The sequence below is a fragment of the Schistocerca cancellata genome, chromosome 5 (assembly GCF_023864275.1).
Source record: "Schistocerca cancellata isolate TAMUIC-IGC-003103 chromosome 5, iqSchCanc2.1, whole genome shotgun sequence".
NCBI lineage: Eukaryota > Metazoa > Arthropoda > Insecta > Orthoptera > Acrididae > Schistocerca > Schistocerca cancellata.
Genome location: NC_064630.1, coordinates 36,392,433 through 36,420,072, shown reverse-complemented (window position 1 = coordinate 36,420,072; position 27,640 = coordinate 36,392,433). Strand labels below are relative to the sequence as shown.

The 27,640-nt window shown below is 44.1% G+C and overlaps 1 protein-coding gene across 1 annotated transcript in view; it reads left to right on the top strand.

The window, feature by feature from the left end:
* Window positions 1-27,640, top strand: part of LOC126188351 (uncharacterized) — a 260,603-nt gene that overhangs the window by 196,637 nt on the left and 36,326 nt on the right. The window contains exons 9-10 of the mRNA XM_049929950.1: window positions 2,702-3,129; window positions 24,146-24,518. Coding sequence (XP_049785907.1) covers window positions 2,702-3,129; window positions 24,146-24,518 — 801 coding nt within the window. The remainder of the gene's footprint in view (window positions 1-2,701; window positions 3,130-24,145; window positions 24,519-27,640) is intronic.

Here is a 27,640-nt window from a genome sequence, read left to right as displayed (position 1 = left end):
AATCACTTATAGGGCTGCAAAGTTACAGATGATGGAGGACCTTATAAAAATTGTCACATGCCATCAAGGCAACTTCTTTGGTTACTTCACAGTCAGGTTTTTGTGGTTTGGTTGTTTTGATGTGTTCTTCTGAGACTGCCATTCTTTTGTTGTGTTTAAATGGATTTTTTGTTTTAAAATTTGTTTGGCGCACTAGTACTCTGGATGCTGTTTTTTTTTTTTTTTTTTTTTTTTTTTTTTTTTTTTTTTTTTGTATCTATCAATCTATCTATGAAACCTACTCCTGCATTTCAGATAAGACAGAACACATCTAAAATTAATGACTGTTTGGTACATATATGTCCTTTCCTGATCCCTCCTTGGTATTAACCCAGCTGTGTCTCCAATTGATTCTCTATCCAACACTGAAGCACTTTTGAAAGAATCTTGTAGCTGTTACAAGTGATGACTTGGTAATTGTATATGTCCATTCCACAACCTTTGTTATGAAGGGGGTAAATCAGTGTGGAGAATCAGCCACTTGGAAGTTCCTTACTTTGTCAGATGGCACAGTTTTTCTCAGTTTATCAGTCACCTTGTTTCTCATGCTCTTTCATATCTTGTCAGTTATAATGTCTTCCTCTGGTGTTTTGATGTTCTTTAGTGAATGCACAACATGTCTAATTTCATTTCTTGTGGGATGGACTATGATGGAGTTTTCACCCTTGAAATTGGATTTTGGAGTTTCACAATAAATTATTTTTACTATTAATTGTGTAAGAAAGCAGCATACAACTCTTCAAGGTAAATTTTTCAGTAAATAAATGATACCAAATAATAAGTTAACCAGAATCAAACAGCTTTAGCCTAGAAAAGGGCCGTGTGAAGTCCACACCTCTGCATGGGTATGAGCTCATCCAAGGAGGATGCATACAACACAGAAGATGGGAGGGTGTATATGTTTTGAACGCTGTACAAATTCTACAGATCATGTCCAACTGTGATGCCTTGCTGATTATGCTCAAACAAGCTTTGTCGTATCAGTATTTTTAATTATGCATATCTACATGAACTGACAGTTGTCTAATCATAACAAATAATATCGTCAGTAAGTCGTAAATGTTGTCAGTCTGGTTACTGGTGATGTCTACAAATCACACACAATGATCTAAACTCAATATCTTTATAAGAAAGCAAAGGCTCAGGCCTGTGTCTTGATTTCAAGAATTATCTCAAAAGCTGATTTTAGTGTATCTGCTTCTCACCAGCAGTAAAACTTTGTAGAAGTTAAATTTTCAGGGTTTCCTTAGGAAAGGAAAAGGGAAAGGGGGAAAGGGGAGGAAGATCAAGGTTTTACATTTTGTCAACAGTGAGGACATTACAGACAGAGCTTAAACTGGGGTTAGGATAGGACAGGGGCAAAGGAACGAACTGGTTAGCGACTTAAGGACATAATCTAAAACCTAAAACTGTATGGTTGGAAAGAAATTTGAAACACCATCCTCCTGAATACAAATGCAGTGTGCTAACCAGAGTGGCCTCTTGTTGGTAAATAATGGTCTATTGCTCATTTATTCTTTTCCCATGTCTCTAGGTGATAATTTCCAGCTGAGTGTATCTGATGCGTCACAAAATTTTACATGCAGCAAAGGCAGATGTAACATCTGTGTTCTGACTGAATTTACCATATTACATTACATTAATGCTTAATTATAATGTATGAACAATAAATACACAATAAAAGAACCGCATGCTTATAAAAGATTCTTACATATTTTCTGTTACAATAAAATACCTGATATTTAGTTTCATTTTAAACTCACTCATATTACATATACAATTAGTTAGTTAACATCTTTGTGAGATACACTTTTAAACAATTTAAAAAAATTTAATCCCTATTACTACCTTAATTGAATTATGTAGCTTGTTAAAAACCTTCTGCCTGCTTCATACCGAACAGTCTTTTAATCTTTTGACTTTTCTATTGAAATACAGTTATTCTTCATCGTCATATCATACTTAAGCTTTGTATCTCACTAAGCACTGTAACTGAGCAAAACGTTCATTCATGCACCATTTTAGACTTGGTCCTTTTTTGCATGCATACAATACTGGTACAGTCAGATTTTCTGGTTTGAGCTAGTGTCAGCACAATTTGATGGTATACTACTTTGCATTTTATTTATAGCACATGTTTAACGTATGCTGCAACATACTATCTCTTAATTGTAATCTATTCTTATCACAGTAGTTGCTGGGAATTTTTTGTGTCATTATAACGGGGAACTATACTTTTTATCACACCAGTTGATTGAAATTAGTGCACATTTCTCTCTTACTATTGCATATTTTGACTACATTCACCAGATTATCACTCTGCTTGATTACACTCATCTCTGTCTTGCTCTTGCATTGCAGTTTAGAACCATTTTCACTTTTCAAGTATAACATAGGCATTTCCACATTTGCAGTACCGGTAATTCATAAGTGCCTACTTTCTTTTCTCGACTATCAGGCATCTGTTTTTATGAAATACTAACCTTTAAAATAGAAAAAGTATTATTATTTTACTACTACTCTGTTAAAATCAGTACACAACGCCATGATACTAACCAATACTTCACTCTAAGTGTAAAAACGGAACAAAATATTTATGGTGCAAAACACAGTAATAAATTACTGTACACATCTTACAGATTGCATATTGATGACTGAACAGGTCCGAAATAAAGAAGCCTCCTTCCTCTGCTATTGATACGAACAAGGTGAGCTCCGAAAAGCCTAATGCTCTCAGAAGCAGTGCCACCGGTAGCGGAGCTGCAAAGTCCGAGAACAACAGAGACGGTGATAGTGTTGTGCCAGTGAAACCAGTGCGGACAGCCCATGGAGCGAAGGAAGCGGCCAGAGGTGTGAGTACCGGCGGCAGTGCGGCTGTGTCTGCAGCCCCGCCAGCTGCGGTGCCCGCTGGCAGGGTAGACGACGACTCGCGGCCGCTGACGGTGGTGCAGCACGAAAATGAGAACGACCGGCTGGCGCGGCGGAGGGAGCTGGTGCGCCGGGGGTCGAGCCAGGGACCGCGCGAGCAGGACGACCGGCTTGTGCACGGCAGCTCGGAGCTCATGCTGCTGCTGGTGCCACAGGAGGAAGGTAAGCCACGCATATCAGGAAGTTAGAAACGACACTTCTCTTACATGTTCCGTATTTGAGGAGCCTGCAATTGAGCATTGTATATTCAAATGTCGATCAGTTGATACATCGGTAAACTGAAAGCAGTCAATTGGCAAATTCAAAACTGCATGTGTCCACGCTGTGTAGAATTCGTGTTTGTTCTGGGTTGGCCAGTTTGACAGATTTCACAAATAAGTGGTTCCAACACTGCCCCACAGGGTACCGAATGTCCATCAGCTTGCCTGCAGCCATGTGCAGTTGATACAGGCAACCCCCCTGGTAGCTTTATTATGCACATACTGTGCATGCACTAACCACATGGCCAATCTTACCCGGGTGTGCTAAGCCAATGCAGAACTGTCACACAGGCTTTGCCCCGGTTGACTCATTCCCTGTCCTTTACCCTTTCGTCTACCCCTGCACAACTCTGCCCATAGATACCCAGTTCGACACCTGACCGCCTCCAGATAAATTTACTGGTTCAAATGGTTCAAATGCCTCTGAGCACTATGGGACTTAACATCTATGGTCATCAGTCCCCTAGAACTTAGAACTACTTAAACCTAATTAACCTAAGGACATCACACAACACCCAGTCATCACGAGGCAAATGTACTGGAAAAGCATACTTGAGAACTGCAGGCATGGGCCCTATCAGCATAGTGTTCACTCAGCTGCGATGAGTGACAGCGAGGGCAAATTAAGTTCATACAGCTCTACAGCAGCTGCCGAAGATGACTGACACCACCCGGCCTAATGGCACAATGGCCTGTGTGGCAAGCGTAGTCATGCAGAACTCACACAGATGCGCGTAGGACTCAAAAGTTTCAGTGTGCACAGACTCGACGTTCTTCCTATCCATTGTATTATAAATAACCACCACATTTCCGTAGCAGCGCGGAAGGGGCCACGCGTCTTTTGGGTCTAAATTGACGTCTGTTTGTCCACCTGAAAGCGAGACCTAACCCTGACGTGGAGAGCGAGTGATGGAGAATGACTGCTGCTTCCTTAGCTTCACCACACAGATGCAATGCTGTAGTGACAAGTTGAGCTGTTATCGTGCCATTCACATTGGCGACTAAATGTAAACACATTGTTCTTAGTGCTTTTAATGAATTTGAAATTGATATACTAGCTGAAGAAAGGTGGAATTGGGTCAAGCTTATCACGGGCATATGGAGTTGGAAATGCAAAAATACTGGACATTAAAATGATCCATTACAAAATTTGCAAACGGACTTGTCAGTGATGATAGAAACTTGAACAGGAAAAAAATTTGAAATGGCAGAGAACTGGGGGATGCAGGATGCAGACATTACTCAAAGCTTGGAATAAGCTCCTCCCCTGAGACGAGTTCATCCCTGCACCTGAAGAACCACCAAACAGATAATTTATATCCTAACTGGCTGGACTAATTAAAGAATATTCAGCATAAGAATGCAAACAGGAAAGTGTTCATAAAGGCAGCAAGAACATTAGAGTTTAATCTTCCCTCGACAATGAGGTCATTATAGATGAAGTACAAGCTCGGATTCTGGAAGGATGGGGAAGGAAATCGGGAATGCCATTTCGAAGGAACCATCCTGGCGTTCCCCTTAGCAACTTAAGGAAGTCACAGAAATCCTAAATCTCGATGGTCGGTCAAGTATCTGAACCATGGACCACCAGAAAGCAAGCCCAGTATGCTAGCCACCGCCACTGCACTCACTGGAAATAGTCAACAACTCTGGACTCAATGCAATGTTGATGACCCCGTCTATTATGTACTGACGGACAATGAAGTAATTATTAGAGCCAGAAGATGGACACCATGCATTTTACCTCAGAATGCTAATGATTCAGAGGTGCGATAAATCACAGAGGGTACAGTGGGAATGAAAAAAATCAAATCATGTTAGTCTGCAGTTAGAATTGGATTCAAACAAAACTCTACACTGAACCTGAACGTGCGCTTTGTTGCCTGCTAAATTTCCTATTATGATGACAACAGGCCAGATATTGCTGTAGGAATGCAATGAGTTAGGTGATGGTGGACAGTGTTAATATCCAGTACAATGCGACAAAATATCTTGCAGTGTACAGCAAGAATAACCGAACTTCATACATAAAATAATTTAGAGTGCAGGCTCTAATAGGAAAGATGGAAATATGCAAATAATAACACGCTAATGAGGTGTGATCGACGCATTACCAAACTTTCACTTCCCAGTGGAATTAAGCTGCTATAACATGAAATTAATCTGTACAGATAATTAGTGAAGATTAAGGTACATGTTCAATAAGATAATAACTCACTTTAAGCCAATCCTAAAATTATTATTGACAGTTAACTCTGAGGTACAAAAATGGCTATCTTACGTTTAAAGAGACAGAAGAAGCATTGGTAAGCAAGGAGGACTTATGAGTGCCTCCTTTGCTTTATAGAGAAGAGCATAATAATTCTATCGACTCCAACATGCCGAATACAAGGCTATACACATTTCTCAGCATGCTACTCAGTTACACGACAAAATTTAACCTGTTGTGCTGTGGGGGTCTTCGGACAACAATAAGCATGTGATGCTGTCCACATGCTGACATTAAAACGTTAAAAGATAGTGACAATAAAGGAGTCTCAGCTCAGAGACAAAAACAACTTTTTTACTTCTTTTCCTAAATTCTAGGCCAATTTTAAAAGCCATTTTGAACTTTTCAAACTAGTAAGTTCCCTGTGTTATTTGTAAAATGTGTTATAAAAGGGTATATGTAAATTTTAATGTTTATTTCAGTGCTTCTTTGTTTCATATTCCTGTCAAAACTGGTATAATATGATTATCTGTATGCATTCATCCCTAATTATTTCGAATAATCAGTGCCTTACCGTATTATCAAACTGCCATGTCTCTATGTTTAATCCGTGCCGAAATATTCCTCACAGGAGGCTAATGCTTCCATGTCTTCGCCTACTTGTTAGGAAACGCTCTATCCTGAAGAGCTTCAAAACACATCGCAAAATGAAAAGTTTTGTGTTGTAATGCTTAAGTAAATATATTTGAATGAAAGCAGACTTTTTGTTTTAATGTATTTATACCGTAATTGTTGGTCAGTGACATTGTTTCCGCAAAGAGACTCGTGCAATTCTCTATGGCGCGCTCACCGCCCTGGTGGTGGCTTTTTTAAAGAGCGCACGGAGACGTCCTGTGTACGGGCATTATCGAATGCAAGCGGTTTAAATTTGGAGTATACATATTCTGTTTCAAATCTTGAGAAAATGGATTGTATGTAGCACACTTCCATTCATGCAAGCAGACGATAAAGCCATAATTAAATATTCATAACATGCCTCGTATCTCATAAACCGTTGGAAATATCGAAACAAGATTCTAGCAAATGATAGCACGCAAATAGGTAGTACTTCGTTACATGATTAATAATGTGAAACTTCCTTATCTGTCACGATAATCAAGTAACTAAAGATGTTTTTCAATGGAATAATGTAATTTTAAGGACATCAATAGTTGGTGCAATAAGAATTGCTATGGATTTTGCAGTATCATAAGTGAAGAAATTACACATTTACTTTTGTACCACGAATGGAGTTTTTCATAAATTATTTACTTGTTTTGCCCTCAATTCCCTTGAACAAATCTATAGTTATGGCTCTTCAAATTCTCCCAGCGTAGCTCATGGCAAAATTATTCATGGGTGAATTGCCAGATGTCATTGTTTGACAGGCGGAATATGTGGGAAAGGGACCACGTTGCGATCGTCAGGTATCCTGATGATTCATCAGTCCAACTGGTAAAGGTAACGTGGTCGCTTGCCAAAATAGTGTCCCCATTGGACACTGACAGCCAGCCATCCACCAGTGAACTATTTCGTCGAATCTGCAGTTACTTGTATATCACACATAGTAAATAAGGAAGTTTTGCATATTTACCATACGGAAAAATACATTCCTCTTTGCATTTCCCAAAATCTGGTTTGGATATCTTAAACCGTTTATAAGATACAAAGGCTACTTTGAATATTTACACTACTGGCCATTAAAATTGCTACACCACGAAGATGACGTGCTACCGACGCGAAATTTAACCCACAGGAAGAAGTTGCTGTGATATGCAAATGATTAGCTTTTCAGGGCATTCTCACAAGGTTGGCGCCGGTGGCGACACCTACAACGTGCTGACATGAGGAAAGTTTCCAACCGATTTCTCATACGCAAACAGCAGTTGACCGGCGTTGCCTGGTGAAACGTTGTTGTGATGCCTCGTGTAAGGAGAAATGCGTACCATCACGTTTCCGACTTTGATAAAGGTCGGATTGTAGCCTATCGTGACATTGCTACTCGCGCTGGTCGAGATTCAATGGCTGTTAGCGGAATATGGAATCGGTGGGTTCAGGGGGGTAATACGGAACGCCGTGCTGGATCCCAACGGCCTCGTATCACTAGCAGTCGAGATGACAGGCATCTTATCCGCATGGCTGTAACGGATCGTGCAGCCACGTCTCGATCCCTGAGTCAACAGATGGGGACGTTTGCAAGACAACAACCATTTGCACGAACAGTTCGACGACGTTTGCAGCAGCATGGACGATCAGCTCGATGACCACGGCTGCGGTTACCCTTGACGCTGCATCACAGACAGGAGCGCCTGCGATGGTGTACTCAACGACGAACCTGGGTGCACGAATGGAAAAACGTTATTTGTTCGGATGAATCCAGGTTCTGTTTACAGCATCATGATGGTCGCATCCGTGTTTGGCGACATCGCGGTGAACGCACATTAGAAGCGTGTATTCGTCATGGCCATACTGGCGTATCACCCGGCCTGATTGTATGGCATGCCATTGGTTACACGTCTCGGTCACCTCTTGTTCGCATTGACGGCACTTTGAACAGTGGACGTTACATTTCAGATGTGTTACCACCCGTGGCCAGTAAGGGCCTTTCTGGAAACAGAAAATCTTCGACTGCTGCCCTGGCCAGCACATTTTCCAGATCTCTCACCAATTGAAAACGTCTGGTCAATGGTGGCCGAGCAACTGGCTCGTCACAATACGCCAGTCACTGTGAACTGTGGTATCGTGTTGAAGATGCATGGGCAGCTGTACCTGTACACGCCATCCAAGCTCTGTTTGACTCCATGCCCAGGCGTATCATGGCCGTTATTACGGCCAGAGGTGGTTGTTCTGGGTACTGATTTCTCAGGATCTATGCACCCAAATTGCGTGAAAATGTAACCACATGTCAGTTCTAGTATAATATTTTTGTCCAATGAATACCCGTTCATCATCTGCATTCCTTCTTGGTGTAGCAATTTTAATGGCCAGTAGTGTAGTTCTAGATTTATGATTTGCACCTGCTGTCGGAGTTGTGTGCGCTACATACAGTCCAATTTCTTCAGATTGGATATAGATCTCCTATGAAGTTGAAAGAATAATTTAATATGTTTGCTATATTTCAGATGCAGCAATGTAGCATGCAACAAATGCAAGCTCATATTGACCTCTATTTTTCATTGGAATCTATTCGAATTTCATGCAATAGGTTACTTAATGTCAAAATATCTAAATAACTACGGCCATTAACGAATTGATAGGCAGTTCATCATGAAGCTGCCGAATGAGGCTATGAGACGCGAGAGAATAAAATTATTTTACAGAATAGTTTTGTTGAAAATCGTTTGCGCGTGTGCCACTCACACAGTCCAGCGAGTCTGATGCTAACTGCCGTGCTGAATATTACACATGTGAGAGTTTCAGTATGCGAACTAGCTGTCCATTCTCCGTGCTAGCCGACAGTCAACTGCACCACCGAGGAAACTTAGGTGACAGTCCAAGTGGGATGGGCTTTCCAGTTGCATTTCACGTGGTGCTCTTCTTGGTGTGGTTCGGGCATCGTGACGTCACGCAGGCTACTTGCCACTTGCCTTAAGGGGCTCCGGAACGCCCTATACTTGCAATGTTAAAATAACGCTTATAAATTACATCTTTCCTCACAAAGTATTTGAGGTAGGAAGTTTAACTTTTTACAGATTATTTATTGGAATATGGGCTACAACTTAACACAGGGATTTTACAAAATTTTAGTTCAGTTATTAAAGATGATTTTTTTTCAATTGTAATGAAAATTCACAACATTTTTTTGCAATTTTTTATTTATATATTCAAAAATATACGGTTTTTTTGAAAAAGGCTGTGTTAAATTATGCAGAAGGTACTGTGTAACATTTACTGAAAGTTTGAAACAAATATGTTTGGAAGATCCTTAGAAAACATGTAATTAGTATGAGAAAATAAAAGTTTTGGGAATCGAGCGACAAAGATTGGATTAAGTTTTTAGTGCATTCCAGGTCCATAGGATGGATTATCTTCATCCTCTGCAAACTCCTCCTCCAGCTTCCTCTTGTTCGTCCTCCTGTTTACTCTTGCTTGTATTTCTAGACTCTTTACAGCCCTGTCTGCAGCCCGAAGGCGTTCCTTGTCTAAAGCAAGCATTGCTCGTACCACGTTAGAATGTTATTATTTACAGTAATAACACATACCTTAGGCTTTCCAACATTTCTCCTTTTCTTAAAAGCCTTCAGAGGATTTCTAATAACTTTACTTTTACTCATTATTATACTTCAACAAAACAGAGACTCAAGAAACAGAATTAATTACGAATATTTTCGAGATAGCGACAGAGTAAATAAACATGAAACAATCGACAATCACACCAGCGATATATATTGAACCATCACAGGTTAGCCACAACACATACTTTATCTCACATCACTAAAATGTAGCTGATGAACACGGACGTTAATAATAACACCATTTGACAGCAGTTTAACAGCGCCACAGTGGGTCACGCCCATGTAGAACACATTCCAAAAAAAAATTTAAAAATAGTTGTAGTCTTCGGAATTGAATAAATTATATATCTATTAAAAGGTAGGTAATAGTCTGCAGATTCAGAAAACGCAAAAAATTAAAAATTGAACTTTTCATGATTTTGAGCCTTTTCGGAGCCCCTTAAGCTCTATATCTTGTGAGCTACGATTTGAGGCTTGTATGCGACCGTCTACGATCGTCCCTTACAGTGGCTGGTCTTTCGTAAATTCTTTTAACTAAGTGGAGAAGTAATTATCTAACTCCGATGTCTCATTGAGAGAGCTGGACATTGGCCTGCCAGCAAAGCGTAGCTCCTCCAGCGAAAATGTCATCATTGGAAAACAGTAATGGAGTGACAAGTTGTTTGAACACTGTCCTCGCGGCAGTTAGTGCCTATTTTCATAATTGGAATTACTATTTCCGAGAGGATATGGCAAATTTGCTAGTGTGCTACCCTGTCCTGCCACGGCAAAATAAGCATCCATAAAGCCAACGGCGTACGATTTACCAAACGTGGAACAGAGGGCTAATGAATCCTTAACAATTTATTAGCCTTATTCTACTGCGATAAAAAATTAGTAACATTTTAAAAATTACCAGTACCGTGTAGAATTAACACGGTCTCTGCCAACTGAGATTCCTAAACAAAGTTATTAAGTGAACACACTGTTTCTGTACCGACAGAAGACAGAAGTTAGACAGAAGTCTTCATCTTACACACTATCTGCTAATTTTTGGCATTTTTTCATAACCGTGTCATTGGCAAAATTATCACATGGATTTCAAGAGCATACTCACAGTACTTCGTATATATCAGGAATATGTAAATGGAGTCTGGATGGTACGTACATATGACTGATACATATTTATGTGCCATGATCATATACACACTATCTGGAGTGACTGGATAATATACAAGTTTGCCCTTGAAATTTACGCTTTGTTCTTACATGTCGTCACCAGTGAATTGCTAGTTTCCCTAGCTTCACAGAACCTAGTAAAGAAAATTACTATTTGTTCTTCCATTTACTCTCTCAATAACGGTTCCCATTCCAACGTTTCTCAACAATTTTGTTATCATTATTTTGCCCTCCCACTTTCTTTTCTTTTTTGCTTTAGTTGTATATTAAGTCAGGATTTCGCCTATAAGTAGTCTTTCTCGGACTCGGACACCTGTCAGTCTCTCAGTCCTGATTTTGGGGAGAGGATTATCATTGATTCAAGAAAAAGAGATTCGACGCCAGGTATACGGTGTGTCCCGCTCGAGAGAAGCCCGACAAACAAACATTTGCTAAAATTACGTTTAAAAGCCTTTACATAAAAGTTAGGAAATGAAATAAACATTCCACACCGTAATAGTGGGGAAGTAAAGGTGAATCACAAAAGGTGCTGGAAGTGACTGCCCTCGACTTGTGAACACAATTGAACACGACGCTGCAGATTCTCGAATGTTGTTGTCACACCTCTAGTGTCACTGCGTGGATTTCACGGATGATGTTCTCTTGTAAATCTTCCCAGTTGTGTGGTTTGTTGCTGTAGAACTTGCCTTTTAGGCCACCCCAGAGGAAAAAGTAAGGTGGCTTTAAATCAAATGACCTTGGGGGCCACAGTGCTTTGGAACTCACTGTGCTGGGAAAAAATTATTCGATATCAGCCATGGTCACTCCAGATGTGTTGCATGTCGCGCCATTCTGTTGGTACCAGCCGAGGGTAAGTTTTTCGTGGCCCAACTGGTTCACAAACTACCGAAACATTCCGATGTAAACTGCACTTGTCACAGCAGATTCGAAAAATTCGGTCGGATGACGCGACGCTGTGATAATTAACAGAACACATCAGTTGCTCGAGTAGTGTATGTGGATTTCCATTACACCACAAACGTGTATTCTGAGAGCTTACATAGCCAGAGAGGTGGAACCACACTGCATCACTGAACAATGTGTACTGTAGTATTCCAGGCCCCTGACTGCTGAAACCAACGGTAAAATGTAATGCGTTTGTCACTGTCATTTGACATTCAGTTCCTGAACAACTGTAAATCTGTATGGATACATTTATTTAATTATTGCCAAATTGTAGACCTGTTACCTGATGTTTTAAAACAGGTAGTACATCTTACAATTTTCGTTTTTTTGTACAGTTTCTTTTCTTTTCTTTTATCTACAACATTTACAAAGAATGATACTTTTCAAAATAACAATAATTTAAGGTTGAAATATAAATAAATTTTGTTTTTTAAGAAGAATATAAAAAGGTGGCAGGAGTAAAATACAGGGAGCGAAAGGCTATTTACAATTTGTACAGAAACCAGATGGCAGTTATAAGAGTCGAGGGATATCAAAGGGAAGCAGTGGTTGGGAAGGGAGTGAGACAGGGTTGTAGTCTCTCCCCGATGTTATTCAATCTGTATATTGAGCAAGCAGTGAAGGAAACAAAAGAAAAATTCGGAGTAGGTATTAAAATCCATGGAGAAGAAATAAAAACTTTGAGGTTCGCCGATGACATTGTAATTCTGTCTAATTCTGTCAGAGGCAGCAAAGGACTTGGAAGAGCACCAATTTAGTATTGGAGGGCAGCGTGGAGGGTAAAAATCGTAGAGGGAGACCAAGAGATGAATACACTAAGCAGATTCAGAAGGACATAGGTTGCAGTAGGTACTGGGAGATGAAGAAGCTTGCACAGGATAGAGTAGCATGGAGAGCTGCATCAAACCAGTCTCAGGACTGAAGACCAAAACAACAACAACATATAAAGATGATAGGATAGAGGAGAGATTTGTTGTACCTTCACCGAATGTGACTGACGGTGAATACCTCGGAATTGTTTCTTCGAGCCGTTGACCGCCAGTCTCTCTCTCTCTCTCTCTTTTTCTGCTCCTTACGTTTCGTCCAGGACTGCGCTGGACTTCCTCAGAGGCGCTGCTACGCTGAGTCTTGCCGACTGACTGGTCGGGTGTCTGAGAGCGACTTATATACTGTGAGGAAGGGGGGCGTGGTTCAGGTGACACGTGATGAGCAGTGATAATCCATAGCAAAGATAAGGTTGACTATCGATTACCACCTTGTCAAAGATAAAAATTGTTAGCAATTTTGTAGAGCCACTGTCCAAATATCGCTGAGTTTCATAGCCTCCTCTTTCCTATTAAAATTATCGTGATGTTTATAAATTTCGATAGCTTCTCTGTAAAGCCGTGGATAGTAATTTAACGTTGTAGATAAAACCTCGGTATCCGAAAATTTCACTTGGTGGTTGCCTGGTTGAAGAGCATGTTCCGCTACAGCTGACTTTTCTATTTTTCCAAGTCGACAAAGACTTTTATGCTCTTTCAGTCGCGTGTTTACGCTTCTTTTCGTAGTCAACCAGGCAACCACCAAGTGAAGTTTTCGGATACCGAAAGTTCTTGGACCACGACCTCACATCCCGGAAAGTATATCAACAGCCACACATACAAATGGTTATTCGTAGAGAAATAGTATTGCTTATCCTATTTATTACTAACCCTATTAACTTTAGGTGCCCATCCGTGTACAGCATTTGGTGATTTCTTGGCTACATCGCCAGTACCTTATCTGATTTACTGTCACATCTCGGCTTCCTCCTGTTGTTCCTTCTCATTGTCACTGTGCGTATCGCTGTCCATCCTCTCGAGATTATTGTTACGCTGCACATAGGCATGTCTGTTATGTCGTGTCCGCATGTACTCTTCATGGGTTGTTTTTGAAATACTGTTTGTCTGTACGTTTAATTGTGCCCGTTGTTCTTCGTCTCTTATTGCTGTGTATCTGTATCTGTGTAGTCTCATGTATGGATACATGCTGGCTTTCTTCGCAGCTCCGTGACTTGTGCTCCGTGACAAATCCACATTCCTGAGATAAACGTCGAACAGACTTCGCAGGAGAGGCCAACAATCGACGTTTCACGTCAGTCACTTTTTTCCGCTAATGGCGTCCGTCCCCTGCCGCAAAGATGCAACACTATTAACTTTTGTATGCAATATTTAGACGGTATATGCTGGCCACCAAACCGTTCAACAGCCAGTGACATGTCTTAATGGACCCAGCAATCCAATATTGTTTCCAAAGAAACGCGCTCGTTGACCGAATAGCTGTACTTTGTCATTAAACACTGAACACTGAGCTCCAGCCATAGCGAAGCGCGGAAACACACTTTTAGGTCAAACAATGTTGCACAGTGCAGTGTTGCCACGTCAAACGTCACAAATTACACGGCGTAGTTTCATCGGAATTGCTACACGTGTTTTTGGGGCCAGTATAAGCACTCCGAAATGCCATGTGTGTAGACTGTAATCATTTACTTCACGGCTCGTGGGCTCCATGTGTGAAGTAACTCGGTCTTCATGGGATACACGTTAAAGGAAAATTAGTTAGCTAGTTAGTTAATTAGTTAGTTAAATGTTCCATATATCATTTGAACGATTCGTAAACGAAATGACGAGGAATGTGTCAGTAGACAGTATGTGGATACATAATTCCTGTTAACATTAATGAACCCGTTGTCATTTTATTCCAAGTTATGCACCCACACTTAAAAATAAATTTTTTTACTGGCTCTCAGTTTTTAACTAGAAGTTCGTCAGTGGAATAGGAGGAGTTGTCCATGATAAATGGTTCTCAATTGAATTTAATTCTTGCTTCGCTACCTGTGAGACATTTTATGTTGTTGGGCAAATAATCAAAAATTTTTATTGCTGGATATTGAAGTCCTCTCTCAGCCACTAATAGCTTTCACAACGGGTAATAAATGTCACTTTTCCCTCTACTGTTGTAGGCATGCACACCACTGTTCTTCTCAAATTGTGGTGGGTTATTTATGACGAATTTCATAAGAGAATATACGTATTGTAACGTAGCAGTTAACATGCCCAGCTCCTCGAAGAGGTGCCTACATGACGTCCTTGGGTGAACACGACATATTACTCTTACTATTCGATATTGTGCAATCAATACTTTCCTTCCAAGTGATGAATTTACCCCAGAAAGTTATCCCGTATGACATTACTGAGTGGTAAACTGAGAGGAAAAATTGAAGTACCATCGACAAAGAGGTCGTTAAATACGGAGCACAAGCTTCACATTACTAGGGAAGTGTGTGGAAAAGAAATTGGCTGTGCCCTTCCATAGGACTCACCCTGGCATTTGCCTAAAGCGATTTAGGGCACTCGCAGAAAATCTAAATCCGGATGACTGAACACTGATTTGAACCACCGACCTCCATACTGAGAGTCCAGTGAACTAATCATTGCGCCACCTCGCTCGGTTCTGCCTTAGAAATACAGCCCCGGGACCTCGGTCAAGTGAAATATCGCTAGCGAGCACGAAAGCAGCGGCCACAGCCAAGGTTGGGGGGGGGGGGGGGGAAGGGGGGGGGCGCTGGACAGCTTGGGTGACTCACGTGCTGCCGACGCGGGGCTGTCCGCGGCATGAGCGGGCATCTCGCCCGTGTGTGCCAAGTCTGGGAACAGCTGAATCACGCGGAAAATGGCACGGGCCACTGCGCGTGCGCAGGGGACACTGCCCCTCTACAGCTGCTTTTCATTCAAGTTTGTGCGATGCGTGTTTCGCGTTTATAAAGTAGCTGTTTTACTGAAATTTGAATTTTACACTTTCTGTTTCATTTTGCGTTTATTTTTCGCCTTTACGATGTGTTAACCCTAGACAGCTGCAGTGCCTGAAATGTCGTGACATACTAAAACTCTGTGGCGAACGCAGCAGCCAATTTTAATACGTCAGCACGTCTCATTATACGGTGCAATTTGATAAAGAATGAAGGTTTCATTTCAGGACCACCTGTGCATGTCTGCCACCGTAGCTGAGTGGACAGCGCGCTGGCTTGCTGTGCTTGGGGGGGGGGGGGGGGTTTCTCTGCTCAGGAACTGGGTGTGAATCTTCAAGTTTTAGCGGCGCAAAGACTGTTCCATTGTTTCGGGTGTGCAGCCGTAAGAATTCTCCTTCTAATATTTCGGCTGTATAACGTTCGGCCATCTTCAGAGTGAGCCGCAAGACTGCCGCTCCAGTTTTTTCTTTTTTTTTTCCTTTATTGAATTTAAATTCCCCCGAAGGGGGCGGGCTGGCAGCAGCTTAGTATGCCGCTCTTCAGCCTACAGATTTTGTGAGAAAGATCAAGAGAATAAATAATAAAAAACAGTCGATAAAATCGGAGACTTAAAGAGTAACATGGCAAAAAGAAATCGTGGAACTTAAAACAAACAACAGAGGGATGATGATGCTAATAAAATACATACGAAGCAGACAGGGAAAACAATAGACAGACAATTAAAAAACACGGCGACAGTCTGGACATAAAATTCACACCTAGCGACAGCATGGTTTCTGTTCGCAACACGAGAAAGACAAACAACACTGAATAGTCACTGGAACACTGCACTGAAAAGTTGGCAAATGTGACATACCACAGTCGAGAGCAGGTGGGGGGAAACTGGACAGAAGATGGGAAAACAAAAAAAAGGGGGGAAAGGAGCTGATGGAGGATGAGGACCCATAAGAGGGGTGGGGGGCAGACGCGACAGGGAGTGGGGTAAGCAGAAGAGGGGAATACAGAAGGGCTTGGGAGGGGAGAAGGGAGGTAGGGAGAGGTTTAGTGGGGAGAAAACAGGACGGAAGGGGGGGGGAAGAGGGAGCCCAGGGAAAGGACAGAGGAAAGGAGGGGGAGTGAGGATCAGAGTTGATAGGAAGGATAAATGGAGGGAGAGAGGGCATCGTCCGGGAGGGGGAGTTGACAGAAGCCACCTTGGGAAAGGAGATGGAGGGTGTAGAGATGGAGGGTAGGGGGGACACAACTGGGAAGACGTGGCAGGGGGCGGGGATGGGAGAGGAGAGGAGCAACCAGGGGGTGAGGGGGTTCAAGACGGCGGGAGGTGTAGAGGATGCGGATATGTTCGAGGAATAGGAGCAGATGGGGGAAAGGAATGAGATCATAGAGGATCCGCGTGGGGGACGGGAGGCGGATACGGAAGGCGAAGCGGAGTGCATGACGCTCAAGGATCTGGAGGGACTGATAGAATTTGGGGAGGGGGGCAGATATCCAGGCAGGACAGGCATAACAGAGGATGGGACGGATTAAGGATTTGTAGGGGTGGAGGATGGTAGAGGGGTGCAACCCCCACGTCCGGCCAGAGAGGAGTTTGAGGAGTCGGAGGCGGTTGTGGGCTTTGGATTGGATGGAGCGGAGATGAGGTATCCAGGTGAGGTGACGGTCAATGGTGAGGCCAAGGTAGTGCCGCTCCAGTGCTCGCTTCGTCGTTTTATACTCGTGTACCGCGCAACTGCGCATGCGGCCACAGATGCAAATGCACCAGAGACGTTGGTCAACGGCAGAGATGTGCACGATGCGCGAGTTACATCTATGGCTCCGCAGTCGATCTGTGTCGGCATGTCGATATATCATTGTGAGCTGCAGTGTGACGACGTCTTTGTGAGTTTATTACAGCAAGTGCCGGATTCCATGATTTATCAAGATTGTTAATTAAATTCGTCGTCAAGCGAATTTCAGTTGCCTCACTCACTATCGAGTCCCAAAAAGACGCTGTAGTTGCCAAAATTTCGTCGTTGTCATACAACATACTGTGACCAGTGTCAATACAGTGCTCTGCCAGTGCCGACTCGTTAGGTTGTAAAAGTCGTGTGTAACTCCGGTGTTCTGAACGTCTTTCTTGGACAGTACGAGTTGTTTGTCCAACGTAAGAAATATTAGAAGAAGAAGGAGAATTCTTGCGGCTGCACACCCGAAACTTAATGGAACAGGAACTCGGTGTTTGCGTCGCCTTCATCCTCATCATTCCATCCTCGTCGACGCTCAAGTCGCCGAAGCGGCGTCACCTCAAAAGACCTGCACCAGGCGATCGGCTCTAGCCGCCGGGAGGCCCTCGCCACACGACACTTCATTTTCAACACATGCATTTCATACTTGCCAAACTGCCTATTGGCTTCTATCTCGAGTTCTTCGGCCGACGCTCGTCTGATGATTTTATTGACGTTTCGTCAGCACGAGTGGCTGGCATTGTCAGAGCTTCACCCTTCAACGCTTTTGGTGAAATGGAACCGAGATCGCGGCCGCATACTATTGTACCTGGCGCTCTAACGTCCGAGGGCGTGATGAGGACGAAATGATGATGAGGACAACACAACGCCCAGTCCCCGAGCGGAGAAAATCTCCAACCCGGCCGGGAAGAGTTTTTAGCAAACAGAACACAGCATGTTGTTATCAACGGAGAGACGTCTACAGACGTTAAAGTAACCTCTGGTGTGCCACAGGGGAGTGTTATGGGACCATTGCTTTTCACAATATATATAAATGACCTAGTAGATAGTGTCGGAAGTTCCATGCGGCTTTTCGCGGATGATGCTGTAGTATACAGAGAAGTTGCAGCATTAGAAAATTGTAGTGAAATGCAGGAAGATCTGCAGCGGATAGGCACTTGGTGCAGGGAGTAGCAACTGACCCTTAACATAGACAAATGTAATGTATTGCGAATACATAGAAAGAAGGATCCTTGATTGTATGATTATATGATAGCGGAACAAACACTGGTAGCAGTTACTTCTGTAAAATGTCTGGGAGTATGCGTGCGCAACGATTTGAAGTGGAATGATCGCATAAAATTGATTGTTGGTAAGGCGGGTACCAGGTTGAGATTCATTGGGAGAGTCCTTCGAAAATGTAGTCCATCAACAAAGGAGGTGGCTTACAAAACACTCGTTCGACCTATACTTGAGTATTGCTCATCAGTGTGGGATCCGTACCAGATTGGGTTGACGGAGGAGATGGAGAAGATTCAAAGAAGAGCGGCGCGTTTCGTCACAGGGTTATTTGGTAACCGTGATAGCGTTACGGAGATGTTTAACAAACTCAAGTGGTGGACTCTGCAAGAGAGGCGCTCTGCATCGCGGTGTAGCTTGCTCGCCAGGTTTCGAGAGGGTGCGTTTCTGGCTGAGGTATCGAATATATTGCTTCCCCCTACTTATACCTCCCGAGGAGATCACGAATGTAAAATTAGAGAGATTAGAGCGCACACAGAGGCTTTCAGACAGTCGTTCTTCCCGCGAACCATACGCGACTGGAACAGGAAAGGGAGGTAATGACAGTGGCACGTAAAGTGCCCTCCGCCACACACCGTTGGGTGGCTTGCGGAGTATAAATGTAGATGTAGATGTAGATGGAATCGAACCCGGGCCCGCTTGTACGGGAGGCGAGCATGTTACCACCCAGCTAAGCAAGCGGACGTTCCAAGAGAATAATGTACAAGAACACTGCACGCATCTAATGAACACCTCCCACAGGGACGCAGGGAGCAACCGAATGGAACAGCCTGCGGTATCTGCACGCCTGGGAGCAGTGACACTTCCAGTGCGCCCTCGCAGGACCCTGCTGACGCACTGGACCGCTTCAGGGCGGCCACCGTCGAAGATTTCAGCAGCAACCTCTTGACAATCTTTTGGACAGCATGCTAAGGATGTTCCAAGCAAGTTAGAATGCACAGGCTGGAGCAACTCCGTACTGAAGCAGAGTTCCTGGCATATTAGAAAATGTCTGCCGGATTGGGGTTCAAACCCAGGACCTTTGTCATTTGCGGGCAAACGCTCTGCTGACAGAGCTATGCAAGCACTATGAAGCACTCATCCTCACAGCTTTAATTCCGCCAGTACCTCTCTTCTACAGAACAAACTTCACACTACTCTTCTTCCCTTGCGGCACTTGCAATGCTAGAAGGAAGTTTAAATCCTGGGAAAAAAGTCACTGGAGAGAAATGGCTTAGCCACGGTCTAGAGACTGTTTTCAGTTGGCCTCTAGAATCAATTCTCTAGGCTGTGACCAAACCATTTGTGCCTGTTATCCTTTCTTCCGCAATTGCTGGTCACGCAAGGTATGCGGCAGAACTGTGATGTTTGGAAGGTAGGAGAGATTTGGCGATTTAGAAGTGCTGTGAGGGTGGATGCTTAGGTGTGCTCGGATAGCTCAGTCAGCAGAACAACAGCACACGAAAGGCATCGGTCCCTGGCCCACAGTTTTAATCTGCCAGGGAGTTTCAAATCTGTGCACATTCTGCTACAGAGCAGCGTGTTCGATGTTAGTCATGTGCTGGTTTTTATGTCACGAGTAAGGACTAGGACTGTTGGTACTTATAAAAATATCGGGAACCCGATATATCGATATTAAAAATACCTCGACATATCGCAAACATTATCGGTATGACAACGGAAATACAGGGCTATTACAAATGATTGAAGCGATTTCATAAATTCACTGTAGCTCCATTCATTGACATATGGTCACGACACACTACAGATACGTAGAAAAACTCAAAGTTTTGTTCGGCTGAAGCCGCATTTCAGGTTTCTGCCGCCAAAGCGCACGAGAACGCAGTGAGACAAAATGGCGACAGGAGCCGAGGAAGCGTATGTCGTGCTTGAAATGCACTCACATCAGTCAGTCATAACAGTGCAACGACAGTTCAGGACGAAGTTCAACAAAGATCCACCAACTGCTAACTCCATTCGGCGATGGTATGCGCAGTTTAAAGCTTCTGGATGCCTCTGTAAGGGCAAATCAACGGGTGGGCCTGCAGTGAGCGAAGAAACGGTTGAACACGTGTATCTGGATATGCTGGAAAATTGGCTCATGCCACAACTGGAGACCGACAGCGCCGACTTCATCTTTCAACAGGATGGTGCTCTACCGCACTTCCGTCATGATGTTCGGCATTTCTTAAACAGGAGATTGGAAAACCGATGGATCGGTCGTGGTGGAGATCATGATCAGGAATTCATGTCATGGCCTCCACGCTCTCCCGACTTAACCCCATGCCATTTCTTTCTGTGGGGTTATGTGAAAGATTCAGTGTTTAAACCTCCTCTACCAAGAAACGTGCCAGAACTGCGAGCTCGCATCAACGATGCTTTGAAACTCATTGATGGGGACATGCTGCGCCGAGTGTGGGAGGAACTTGATTATCGGCTTGATGTCTGCCGAATCACTGAAGGGGCATATATCGAACATTTGTGAATGCCTAAAAAAACTTTTTGAGTTTTTGTATGTCTGTGCAAAGCATTGTGAAAATATCTCAAATAATAAAGTTATTGTAGAGCTGTGAAATCGCTTCAATCATTTGTAATAACCCTGTATATCGACATTCCAGCCAAAAAAATATCAGCTGCACATTGTAAATACACTGCCAGTTTTAGAGCAGTGTATTTAAGTATTGATTTATTACTATATATTCCGTTCATCAACAAGCTAGCAGCTGCTTATGCCGCTTACAACATGGATTGAAAGGAAAACGATGCACTTTCAGGCTTAGCGAGAGTCACTTCGCTAACAATGCTAACTGCATGTGAGTGGCACAATAAAATGTGTCCGATGGGTATGTCGTTCGATTTCGTCTCACATCGGATTTGTCTGGAACACTTCATGGCGATTTCCCTGTTTTTTTTTTTTTTTTTTTTTCCAGCCAATGCCAGCAATCTAGCAGTCGTAGTGTCAAACTTCTGCAGTGAAGTTAAACGTTGCAGTTTCTGTTGGTAGCGACGTGCGCCGACCACGTTAGCATTTCCCCTCATAGGTCTGCACCTACCGCAAACATCAGTCTTGTCATTTAGATTTTTGTTCATCAGTTTCAGCGGCTGCTTTTGAAAAATGCTAAGGTGAAGGAACAACACACTAGTAGCGTCAAAAATTGTTTTTTTAACGATTAACAACAAAGGCGTTTTTCGTTGCGGCTGAATCTTCTCACGAAATTTCAGTCACCAACTTTCTCCTCCGAATGCGAAAATATTTTATTGACGCCCACCTACATAGGGAGAAAGGATCATCACGATAAAATAAGGGAATCAGAGCTCGCACGGAAAGATATTAGGTGTTCGTTTTCTTCGGGGCGCCGTTCGAGAGTGGAATAATGGAGAATTGTTGTAAAACTGCCAGGCAGTTTAGTGTGATTTGCAGAGTATCCATGTAGATGTAAATCTACATGAACGAACTGGTGTGGTGTTTATCACATCGGATATCTTCTTTGTGCTATCTATACTTTCTTCATACAGTCAAAGAGAAACAGTGGGGTTCCAGGCGCTTCAGTCTGGAACCGCGCGACCGCTACGGTCGCGGGTTCGCATCGTGCCTAGGGCATGGATGTGTGTGATGTTAAAAAAATAGCTCTGAGCACTATGGGACTTAACATCTGAGGTCATCAGTCCCCTAGAACTTAGAACTACTTAAACCTAACTGACCTAAGGACCGCTCGGCTACCACGGCCGGCAATGTGATGTCCTTAGGTTAGTTAGGTTTAAGTAGTTCTAAGTTCTAGGGGATTGATGACCTCAGATGTTAAGTCCCATAGTGCTCAGAGCCATTTGAACCATTTGAAGAAACACTGGACGTGATGATAGCTCGAAAAGTAGTAGACTCCTTCTCGCAGTGAAAGTAAAATTATGTTCTACCACAATTTCAAAAGAACAACTTGAAATATATATATATATATATATATATATATATATATATATATATATATATATATATATATACCGGGTGATCCAAAAGTCAGTATAAATTTGAAAAGTTAATAAACAACGGAATAATGTAGATAGAGCGGTAAAATTTGACACACATGTTTGGAATGACATGAGGTTTTATTAGAACAAAAAAAAAAAAAAAAACTTCACAAAATACCGACAGATGGCGCTGGACAGCAAAACTGCTACCGTGACGTGTGAGAGGTACGCCGATATGTTACAGAATCGCATCATTTCCAACCTGGCTGATAAACACCTGCTGGAACGTACGATGTTTATGCAGGATGGCGCTCCACCCCATATTGCTAGACGCGTGAAAGACCTCTTGCGCGCGTCGTTTGGTGATGATCGTGTGCTCAGCCGCCACTTTCGTCACGCTTGGCCTCCCAGGTCCCCAGACCTCAGTCCGTGCGATTATTGGCTTTGGGGTTACCTGAAGTCGCAAGTGTATCGTGATCGACCGACATCTTTAGGGATGCTGAAAGACAACATCCGACGCCAATGCTTCACCATAAATCCGGACATACTTTACAGTGCTGTTCATAACATTATTCGTCGACTAGAGCTATTGTTGTGGAATGGTGGTGGACATATTGAGCATTTCCTGTAAAGAACATCATCTTTGCTTTGTCTTACTTTGTTATGCTAATTATTGCCATTCTGATCAGATGAAGCGCCATCTGTCGGACATTTTTTGAACTTTTGTATTTTTTTTTTTTGTTCTAATAAAACCCCATGTCATTCCAAGCATGTGTGTCAATTTGTACCTCTCTATCTACATTATTCCGTGATTTACTCAGTTTTCAAATTTATACTGACTTTTTCATCAGCCGGTATATATCGGTACTCGATATTACCATTTTGATATCGGTATACTGGTATGCTGGTCAAACCAATCGCCGATATATATCGATATTTTTTGGAAAAAACAACACCGAAATATTCTTATATCAACATTTTATTATTAAAACAGTATCTCGTCTCCTACCTTCCAAACTTTACAGAAGCTCTCCTGCGAACCTTAAGCTGTGAGACCGGGCGTGAGTCGTGCTTGGGTAGCTCAGTTGGATGCCGGCACGGTAGCTCAGCGTGTTCGGTCAGAGGGTTAGCTGCCCTCTGTAATAAAAAAACAGTTAATAGATCAACAACGACTTAAAAGAGTGTCTTAGGACATCCGCTCCGATCAGATTCAACGAACAAAAACGAACAAAATGAGATTAAAAAAAAAGTTGGTAGAGCGCTTGCCCGCGAAAGGGAAAGGTCCCGAGTTCGAGTCTCGGTCGGACACACAGTTTTAATCTGCCAGGAAGTTTCATATCAGCGCACACTCCGATGCAGAGTGAAAATCTCATTCTGGATTTTATTAATACTCCTAGCAAGGATTTTGCTTTTGTGTTTGTTCGTGTAATTTTTTTTTTAAATTTCTCATGAGTGTGACTACTTCAGTTTTACGAGGCTTATTCTTTCAGTGAAGGCTGCCATCGAATGTAACCCACTCACGATTACAGATGCGCACGTGGTGCAGAGTATTTTTGACACGTTTTGTTTCAGGGCGGTTTTTCAGTTTACGATGCTGACAGTAGCGGTGTATGCGGCAGGTCAGAAAGAGCAGCGGACGCCGCGCGACAGCGAGGAGCGGCAGGTGGGGGCGGCGGCGGGGGCGGCGGCGGCGGCCGCGGTGCTGGAGCGGGAGGAGAGCGTGGCGCCGCCCATGTCGCTGTCGGCGCCCGAGCTGGGCGGCGAGGACCCGGCGGCGGGGGGCGGCGGCGACCCGGGCGGCCCGCTGCGCAACGCCGTCAGCTCGACCGAGCTGCTGCACGACCGCGCCAACGCGCGCTTCTTCCAGGAGGCGGAGCAGCGCCGCATGCTGCGCGACCGCGAGCGCGAGCGCGCCGAGCAGCAGCAGCGCACTGTGGCGGCCACGCGCGCGCCGCCCCCGCACCGCGCCCTCCACAGGCAGACCACCGACACGTAAGCTCCGGCACTGGCTGGCGGCTCCGTACAGGCAACGGCTACACTGCCCCGTCAAAAGTATCCGGACACTCCTGGTAGTTGTCAGCAGAGGCAGACCCGCCAGCATAAAATGAGGCGAGCAGCTTTCCGTCGTCAGCAGAGACGCAGTAACAGCAAAATGGGTCGGTGAGGGGGGCCTCAGTCCATAAGGAATCGAATTTTCATCCGAGGCAGGACCGAGCGAGGTGGCGCAGTGGTAGCACACTGGACTCGCATTCGGGAGGACGACGGTTCAATCCCGCGTCCGGCCATCCTGATTTAGGTTTTCCGTGATTTCCCTAAATCGCTCCAGGCAAATGCTGGGATGGTTCCTTTGAAAGGGCACGGCCGACTTCCTTCCCCATCCTACCCTTATCCGATCAGACCGATGACCTTGCTGTTTGGTCTCTTCCCCCAAACAACCCCAACAACCGAGGCAGAACAAAGACATGCCATTAATACATTGCCGGACAGAACTAATAAAATCTGTGAGCAAGTTCATTTGCAAGAGGGACTAAGTCATTCGACAGGGGATCTCAAGTTGATTCCGTATTTCTAGATTTCCGGAAATCTTTTGACACCGTTCCTCTTAAGCGACTTCTAGTCAAGCTGTGGGCCTATGGGGTATCGTCTCAGTTCGGCGACTGGATTCGTGATTTCCTCTCAGGAAGGTCGCAGTTCGTAGTAATAGACGGCAAATCATCGAGTAAAACTGAAGTGATATCAGGTGTTCCCCAGGGAAGCGTCCTGGGACCTCTGCTGTTCCTGATCTATATAAATGACCTGGGTGACAATCTGAGCAGTTCTCTTAGGTTGTTCGCAGATGATGCTGTAATTTACCGTCTAGTAAGGTCATCCGAAGACCAGTATCAGTTGCAAAGCGATTTAGAAAAGATTGCTGTGTGGTGTGGCAAGTGGAAGTTGACGCTAAATAACGAAACGTGTGAGGTGATCCACATGAGTTCCAAAAGAAATCCGTTGGAATTCGATTACTCGATAAATAGTACAATTCTCAAAGTTGTCAATTCAACTAAGTACCTGGGTGTTAAAACTACGAACAACTTCAGTTGGAAAGACCACGTAGATAATATTGTGGGGAAGGCGAGCCAAAGGTTGCATTTCATTGGCAGGACACTTAGAAGAAGCAACAAGTCCACTAAAGAGACACCTTACACTACACTCGTTCGTCCTCCGTTAGAATATTGCTGCGTGGTGTGGGATCCTTACCAGGTGGGATTGACGGAGGACATCGAAAGGGTGCAAAAAAAGGGCAGCTCGTTTTGTATTATCACGTAATAGGGGAGAGAGTGTGGCAGATATGATACGCGAGTTGGGATGGAAGTCATTAAAGCAAAGACGTTTTTCGTCACGGTGAGATCTATTTACGAAATTTCAGTCACCAACTTTCTCTTCCGAATGCGAAAATATTTTGTTGAACCCAACCTACATAGGTAGGAATGATCACCAAAATAAAATAAGAGAAATCAGAGCTCGAACAGAAAGGTTTAGGTGTTCATTTTTCCCGCGTGCTTTTCGGGAGTGGAATGGTAGAGAGATAGAGTGATTGTGGTTCTGTGAACCCTCTGCCAAGCACTTAAATGTCAATTGCAAAGTAATCATGTAGATGTACATGTAGATGCGAACAGTTTTTAAGAGAAATGTGTTATGAGTGCTTGTTACGACTTCTGCACCACTTGTTAGCAGCAGACACAGTGGCTGCGCCAAAGACTGAGACGCCATGGAGTTTTACAATTATTTATTGAAGTTTCTTTACAATTTCTCCCTCGTCGCCGCTGCCCAGCCCTGCGGCTCCCTCCGCCTGACTGCTGCTGTGCAGATTGTCCGACAATGCGCGCAACGCGCGCCGCTGATCGCACTCGGGAGCCTCAGGCCACCAGTGCTCCGCTGAAGCCAGGATGCCCTGTGGTCGAGATGAACTCGTCGCTGCTCAGCCGCTTCGCCGTGAGGTCAGCTGCCGACGCCTGCTGCACCGGCGGCTGGGAAGCCGTCAGTCGCGATGTCCGCGAGTTCCCATCACGGACGGACCACGCGCCGGGGGGCCGGGTTGCCGTGAGGTCCGGGCGTCAGTCCCCGGCGGCGCCTGTGACCGAGACCGCGCTGCGGTCGGTCCTGCTGGAAGTTCTCGCTGTAGTTAGTCAGCCATGGTGCCAACCGGACTCGGGCCGACCTCCAGAGCTGAAGTTGAGATCTGGCGGCGAACGGATGACTCCTGCGAGCTGGAACAGACTTCCGGAATCGTCACCTGCGAAGATTGAACATTCGGACACGGACCACATCTGTCCTCAGATCCGAACTGCTTCCTAATGGCTTCTGTTTGTTGCTGCCTGGACGCCACTATTTATATCCGGCAGGAGGACGTTTTTACCCTCTGTTGTAGCTTTTGTTATTACTCCTGCAGTACATTGCAGCGTAACGTAGCGTGCTGGCCTCATTTCCCCTTACTCAGCACTCTCGAGGCTTTGCTCGGCTCTCGGTCTGTGTGCATCTTTGCGTCAGTCTGTTGGTAGACTGCTGCTGTCAGCAAGGCTATGAGTGCGTACTTACATCGCAATGCCTCGGTCGCCGGCGTGCCTTTGTTTTGCCATTCTCCACTGCGTGAAGCAACGCTTACTACATGTGGCCGCAACAGATGGATACGCTAAGGAAAGTGTCCGAAACCGTGCAACAACAGTCGGCTGGGAAAGTTTTTCTTCCATTTGTCCACAATGTCACGGATCGTAATGGAAAAGTTCTGGCCAAGTTTCAAGTTGAAATAATCTTTAGGCCCACCAAGAAGAGCACTGAATGTTTACGATCGCCGAAAGACGAACGACACCCTTCTGTAGCCCCTGGAGTGTATAAAATTCCTTGCCGTTGTGATAAAGTTTATATTGGAACAGTGAAAAACAGCGTTAATACCCACCTAATTGAATACAAAAGGAACTGTCGCCTTGGACACGCCGAGAAATCAGCTGTTGCTGAACATGTTTCTGAAGACGGTGATCATGAAATATAATTTCGTGAGACAAGCGTGCAAGCTAAGACATCGCATTATTATGCACGTATGTGTAGAGAAGCCATAGTGATGTATAACCACCACA